The sequence below is a fragment of the Ictidomys tridecemlineatus genome, chromosome 4 (genome assembly GCF_052094955.1).
Source record: "Ictidomys tridecemlineatus isolate mIctTri1 chromosome 4, mIctTri1.hap1, whole genome shotgun sequence".
Lineage (NCBI taxonomy): Eukaryota > Metazoa > Chordata > Mammalia > Rodentia > Sciuridae > Ictidomys > Ictidomys tridecemlineatus.
This window is the reverse complement of record NC_135480.1, coordinates 6,849,464-6,856,712: the sequence shown is the minus strand read 5'-3', so window position 1 is coordinate 6,856,712 and position 7,249 is coordinate 6,849,464. Positions and strand designations below refer to the sequence as shown.

General features: G+C 48.1%; 1 protein-coding gene across 2 annotated transcripts in view; it reads left to right on the top strand.

Annotated features, from left to right (window-relative positions):
• Window positions 1-416: 416 nt before the first annotated feature.
• The window catches only part of Pacs1 (phosphofurin acidic cluster sorting protein 1), a 131,349-nt gene continuing 124,516 nt past the window's right edge, over window positions 417-7,249 (top strand). Inside the window, exon 1 of one of the 2 annotated variants that reach the window (XM_078045545.1) lies at window positions 417-990. In XM_078045545.1, coding sequence (XP_077901671.1) covers window positions 641-990 — 350 coding nt within the window. In that variant the 5' untranslated portion in view covers window positions 417-640. The other variant, XM_078045546.1, reaches the window with a different exon arrangement.

Genomic DNA, 7,249 nt, shown 5'->3' with positions numbered 1-7,249 from the left:
CCCTTTGGTGGTCTGGGTAATAAAGCCCAAAGGTTTTAAAGCCGGGATTAGAGGAGGTGGGCAAACAGCTTGCGCACCGCGCAAAACGCTCTACAGACCCCGAGGGCCAGGCGCACTCCGGCGGCAGCCCTCCCCTGGCCGGGACCGCGCCCCGGAAAAGCGGGATTTCCGCCGGTGGGGCTGCGACCGTGGAGCGCGGGGAGCGGAAGGGGTCAGGAGGCGGCGGTCAGCGTGGGGGCGTCGAGCACAGGCCTAGCGAGCGCCTTCTCCGCCCCTCGGGGCGGGAGTCTGGGTGGGCGCGCGCCCAGAGCCCGCCGGGCGCGAGCGCGCGCCCGGGCCCCGCCCCTCGGCGCTGGGTGGGGCTGCGAGCCCGGGCTCCCCGCCCCTTCCCAGACACGCCCACCCAGTGTCTCGGCGGCGCGGGCCGCAACAGGCAGCGGCGGGCAAGCGCGAGGACCGCGCGCTGCGAGGCCCCGCGCGTGCGTGCAGACTCGCTGGCGGCCGTGCTCGGTCGCGCGGGCTGAGGAGTCGCGCCGAGGCCCCGCCGCCGTCGTCGCCGCCGCCGCGGGGGAAGCCTGGGAGCCGCTCGGCGTCGCCTCGGTTCGCGTGAGCCCCGCGCCCCTCGACCCCCAGCCGGGCCATGGCTGAACGCGGAGGGGCCGGCGGTGGTGCAGGAGCCGCTGGGGGCGGCGGCGGCCAGAGGGGCTCTGGGGTCGCCCAGTCCCCGCAGCAGCAGCCACCGCCGCCGCAGCAGCCGCCGCAGCAGCCGACGCCCCCCAAGCTGGCCCAGGCCACCTCGTCGTCCTCGTCCACCTCGGCTGCGGCTGCCTCCTCCTCGTCCTCGTCCACCTCCACCTCCATGGCCGTCGCGGTGGCCTCTGGCTCCGCGCCTCCCGGCGGCCCGGGGCCAGGCCGCACCCCCGCCCCGGTGCAGATGAACCTGTACGCCACCTGGGAGGTGGACCGGAGCTCGTCCAGCTGCGTGCCCAGGTGAGCGGCGAGCGGGTGGGACCTGGCGCCGGGGTCGGCGGGGGCCCCGGCCGCCGGGCTGGGCTGTGACAGGCCCCCGCGTTCCCATCCCACGGGTCACGTCGCCTGGCTGGGGCGTCCTTCCCAACTCGCCCCCCACTCCCAGCCTGTCCCGAGGCTGGGCCTGGCTCCAGCCAGGCCTCCCAGGACTTCGCCATGGGGACCCGCCCTCCTCCGGCAGCCCCACCTTCTGCCTGTGCGGGGACCACCCTCTTCCCCTCGACGAGCTAGCGGGCCTTCTGGACCCAGCCCAGGGCCTTCTCTCGCTGGGTCTGCCGGAACCTGACCTTCCCACCGTCAGTTTCCCCGAGTAAGTCACTCTTCCTGCCTCGCCGGCGCCCCTGGGCTGTATATATGTTGCACAGCTGTGGTGGAGATGGCTTTTGATATTCTTATTTCCCAATATACTCAGCATGTGCCAAACTCGGTTGTCACCTTTTCCAGGTAAAACCCGTATAGTAACCCTTGGGGCTTCTAAGAAGGCTTCAGTACACAGGTTCACCGGCTTCCCTGCCTGGACTCTGGTGCTTGTAGTTTGGGGTCCTATTGAATGTGTCTCTAGGTGTGTTTTTCATCCCCTCCTACCCACTAGAAACTGGTCACAGAATCTTCCAACCGTGTAGGGTCCATAAAATGACTGTCTGGTTACTAAATTCAGTTCATTCCTTTCTGTTGGAACCCTCGGGGACTTTCCTTTCATCAGCAGAATATGCCTGGATTTGGGAATATTTTCTGTTTCTGTATTGGCAAGGCGGTCTTTCTCCAGTTCTTTGGGAACAGTGTACCATGTCTTAAAGCTTACCCTGTGAGTAGGCAGCCTGTAGAGCTGGTTTCACCCAAGAAGCCCAGAGAAGTGCCTGGAAGGTGTCCTTTTTTAAGGCACCTCTAAACTTGAGTTGATTCTCTTGGGCTCTCTTCTTACTCTAGCCCACCCATGGGCAGATGGGTGTGTAAGAGAGAGGGAGTATTATGGGGTTCCACCCTCAATTTTTTTTTTTTTTTTTTGTGGTGCAGGGAATTGAATTCAGGGCCTTGTGCATGCAAGACAAGCACTCTATCAACTGAGTTATCTACCCAGCCATTCAACTCTTTAATATTATTTTTCTTTCTTTCTTTTTTTTTTTTTTTGGTACCAGGGATGGAACCCAGGGGCGACATCCCCAGTCCTTTTTATTTTATATTTTGAGACAAGGTCTTACTAAGTAGCTTAGAGCCTCACTTAGTTGCTGAGGCTGGCTTTGAACTTGCAAACCTTCTGCTTCAGTCTGCTGAGCAGCTGTGATTATGGGCATGTGCCACTGAGCCTGGCTAATATTTTTTTCTTTTTAAAATTTATTGTTAATATTATCATATACTCAAATGCACACATAAATATAGAATGTGAAAAACAATCTCAGGCTAAGAAATAGAGTGTTGTCCCTTCTGTCGAAATCCACAGGGTGCTCTTGAACCATATCCCCACCTTTCCTCTTACAAGGTAAGTACTCTTCTGCATTGTGTTTATTATTTCCCTTGTCTTCCATTTGATTATAGATTTACTACATATTTGCATCTCTAAACAACGTATTTAGTTCTGAATGTTTTTGAAGAAATGCTGTCATACTGTATGTATTCTTGACTTATTTTTTTAACTCAAAATTGTGAGAATGATGAATGTTGTATAGTAGCTCTAGTTTTAAATATTTTCATTAATGGATTGTAGCATGTTGTATGAATGAATATATCATAATTCTCCCGATGAACATTTAGGTTGTGTCCTATTTGTAAACATGAGCAGCGATGCATAAATTTTTTTTTTCAGGACTCCTAGTGTTTCCATGCAGGTTTCTTTAGGGCATATTTATACAGATGGTAAAGTCGCAGATCATGTGGCATAGATCTGGAACTTTAGATAATGCCAGGCTGTCCCACTTGCCCCTCTACTCTTCATGTCCTTTGTGCGCAGCACTGCACTGATTTGCACTTTCTTTTTTCTCTATCCTTCCTTTTGGGGAATGTTTTAATTCGCTTTGTCCAGAGCCCTAGCACAATACTGTACTCAAATGAGAACTTAGCCTGTGATGATGTACCTGTTGGTCTTGAGCTGTTGTAGGTGAAAGTTGGTCTTTCCTCTGTGTACATTGTGCAAGTATGCAAATTTATGTCTTTAAACATAAAAGCTCTGTGCCCCTTTCTGCAAAGATCCACTGTCATTCAGCCATGCTTATCCACTCTTCCTTCACATCCATCACTGTGGTTGTTGACATTTGGTCAGCTGCCTCCTCTAGCTTGTGAGATTGAAAAGGCATGAGCTGACTGACAGGAAACTGCCAAAGAGGAGGACAAATGAATTCACTAGTAGCTGTTGATTTTTGGTCCGACTCTGGATTTCTTAGCCACTAAGTAGTCCATGTTAATAAATTTTTAGCTCAAGAAACAGGCAGGCATCCTGATGAGATAGGCAGTGATTAATGCTAGCTTGTGAGAGGCTTAAGATGGCTTGTTTTCCTGTGCTGGGTGCATGCAGTTGTGTCATGTTTACTGACCAGTCCTTGAACTTGTCCGCTGTCCTGCTCCAACCTTGTTTCTGGGCAATGACCCTTGTGCCCCCCAGATCCTTGTGAAACACTTGTGCTCCTTGGAGCATGCTGCCGCTCTGTCTTTAGGATGGAAAACAACACAGTATAGGCAGAAAAATGGCTTGCTGTTGGTCCTTCTGAGGATTGAGGTTTCCTGGGTGTACTTGTTTGTTGTTTAGAATATATTGACAATGTGCAGCTCTGTATAGAGAGTGTCTTGTGTAACTCCATGGAAACACAGATGTGTGAGCTATAGGCATTTAGGAATGTTGTGATCTGAGGTTTGGTGTGCATAAGAACATGAGAGTCAGTCTCTCCCTGGTACAGAGGAGAGGAGTTGAGCAGTCATACTTTTTTTCTTGATGTCTGTGAGAGTATAATTTGCTTTTGAAAAAAAAGTTTCCTTTGTTAGATACTTAAATAAAGATGAACATTGTAGGGGCTGGGGCTGTAGCTTAGTGGTAGAACGTTTGCCTAGCACATGTGAGGTACTGGGTTCGATCCTCAGCACCAAGTAAAAATAAATAAAATAAAGACATTGCGTCCATCTACAACTTAAAAAAAAAAAAAGCACTGTAGTTGTTTCTCCAGGTATGTGTTTGCTCTTTTTTAGAGAATCTACGAAATTCTCTCAGAATCCATAGATTTTAACATGTATGAGCTATAGGCATTTAGGAAATATCATGACTTTAACTTTTTATAGATAACTGACTTAGTCGAGAAGGTGTAATGATGCATGCTTATACACTTTCTTTTTTCTCTGTTCTTCCTGCCCCAGCTGCTGAGGAGGCTGAGGCAGGAGGATTGCAAGTTTGAGACTTAGCAATTTAGCAAAACCCTGCCTCAAAAATAAATAAATAAATAGATAGATAGGACCGGTTGAGGATGTGGCTCAGTGATTAAGTGCCTAGGTTAAATCCCCAGCACCAAAATAAACAAATAAAATAAAAAAATAAAAAAAGGGCTGGGGATGTAGCTCAGTGGTAAAAACCCTGGGTTCAATCCCTAGTACAAAAAAAAAAATTGCCATTTTACCAGAAAATTTTTTGGGGGGCAGGTACTGGGGATTGAACTTAGGGGCACTCAACCATTAAGCCACATCCCAGCCCTATTTTGTATTTTATTTCAAGACAAGGGCTCCCTGAGTTGCTTAGCACCTTGCTTTTGCTGAAGCTGGCTTTGAACTCACAGTCCTCCTGTCTCAGCTTCCTGAGCTACTGGGATTACAGATGTCCACCACCATGCTCAGCCAGAAATTTTTTAAACAAGAAGATTAACACATGTCCATGGTTAGAAATATAAGCAGTATAGAAAGATGGCAAGTGTGAAGGGTAAGCCCCTTCCCTGTTCTCATTCCCCAGAGGTAATCCCTATGAAATACAGTTGCTTTTAAGACTTTATTACAAGAAGGCAACTCAGCTATGAAATTAATAGTGTCAGGAGCTAGCATTGTTTCCCACCATGCTAAGTCACCTTCTGCTGTGGCCCAATGTGGCACAGTGGTGTGCTGTGGAGACTTGGTCGAATGCTGCCCGAAGGGTTTTAGGGTCTTATTATTGATTTCCTCTCTTCAGTCTTTGTGAGGTGGAATTCCCCCTGGTGTTATTTTCTCTCTTTGATTTGGTATAAGTAGGAGAGGCACAAAAATTGTTAAATTTTACAAGTGTACAATATTTCCTCTGGCATAAAAGTGATTGTTAGGAGCCAACCTGTGCTCTTCCAAGTCACTCAAACCAGAGTACCTTTGTCTTTTAGTACAAAGCATATCCTTATCTTCATGTATACTTAGGGAAGGAGTTGAGCAGTTATCAGTCACATTGCTCCTTAGACCACATTTAAAAAAAATGGGTACTAAGGTTAATTCTTATTGGACAAAGTGTTAGAGGCAGAGGAGGTGCCTGCCACAGCTGAGTTGGCATGCCTGGCCTGCAGTAGAAGTGTTCTTTGCATGAAAACACTTGGGGCCAGTTACTCCTGTTACCACAGAAACACTAGGCCAGGAGAGACTTGTTAACTGCTCTGACTGTACACCAGAACAAGCTCTTCCATGCTTTAGTTTTTTCATCATTGATCAGGAATACTTTTACTTACCATCCACCCTAAGACGTGTTGAAATAAATATAAAATAGAACTTAAAGAGCTACAACAGTGAGCATTACTTAAATGATAGATATAAAGTAAATGTAATTGATCAAATAAGAGAGAGAGCTGGTGACATGTCTGTTATTTCCCTAGCATTAAAAGTCTTAAAAGCATGTTTACCCTAGGAGATTCATAATAGAATATCCTCCCTATCAGGGTAATATTATCCATTATCCCTGTGGAACTTCATATTTATCCTTAAGTCAGAAAGAGAATGGCTTTCAGAGTCAGTTTTACATGTATTGATTTACAGATATTTAGGACATATTAGTGGTTATGTGATTTCTGTTTAAACTAGTTTTTTTTTTTTGAGAGAAAGAGAGAGAAGGAGAATTTTTAATATTTATTTTTTAGTTTTCAGCCGACACAGCATCTTTGTTTGTATGTGGTGCTGAGGCTCGAACCCGGGCCGCACGCATGCCAGGCGAGCGCGCTACTGCTTGAGCCACATCCCTAGCCCCAGTTTAAACTAGTTTTGCAGTTTCTTTTTTATTTTATTTTTTCTGTGTACTGGGGATTGAACTCACGGGCACTTGACCACTTAGCCACATCCCCAGCCCTATTTTGTATTTAGAGACAGGGTCTTACTGAGTTGCTAAGCGCCTCTCCTTGCTGAGGGTGGCTTTGAAGTCTCCTACTAAAACTTCCTGAGTTGCTGGGATTACAGGCAAGCGCCACTACACCTGGCTAGTTTTACAGTTTCGTCAGACATCCAGTTGTGGCTACCATTGTCAGCACTTGCCAGAGGGAGGTGCAATTCGGGTGCTTGGGCTGTGTCTCTTAACTGCCTCACCTTGGGAGGCTGGTCTTGCTTTGGCCAGGACTTAGAGGTGTTGATGCAGACTGAGGCAGATCTTGTGGGTCCTTGGCCTGGTGGCATCACTGTCATCGCATTCTGGAAGCTCTTTGGGGACCTAGGGTAGCTGTGGGAATGATTTTAAAGTGTTGGTCTTTTCCCACTTAGGGTTTGGAGTAAGATTGAGGGCTCTTGAGAAAAGGCAGATTTTGAAGTTGGCCTTAGAACTTCTTTTACATGGCCCTGATCATGGTGGTTGAATTCCAGATTGGCAAGCACCAACAGGATCCTTCCTTCTCTAGGCCGTGACCTAAGAGTAACCAGCACAGTGAGAAGGGTTTAGAGAACCAGAGGTATATGGCAGCACCCACCTTAGTGTGCGTTCCTCTTACATTCAGGGGGTGATTGTCTGCTTAGAAAGGTGGCTGACAGCAGGGCGCGGTGGCACATGCCTGTAATCCCAGCAATTTGGGAGGCTTGAGGCAGGAGTATGGCAAGTTTGAACCCAGCCTCAGTAACTTAGCAAGACCCGTTTCAAAATTAAAAAATAGAAAGGATTGGGGATGTGGCTCAGTGGTTAAGCACCCCTGGGTTCAATGAAAGTTGGCTTACAGTCAGTGCTTCCCAAAGGGGTAGACCTATATTGACCTCTATACTTTGGGAAGCAGTGGAGAAGGCAAACAAATGATGATACATATAACACATAGAAAATGGTTCCTTTTCT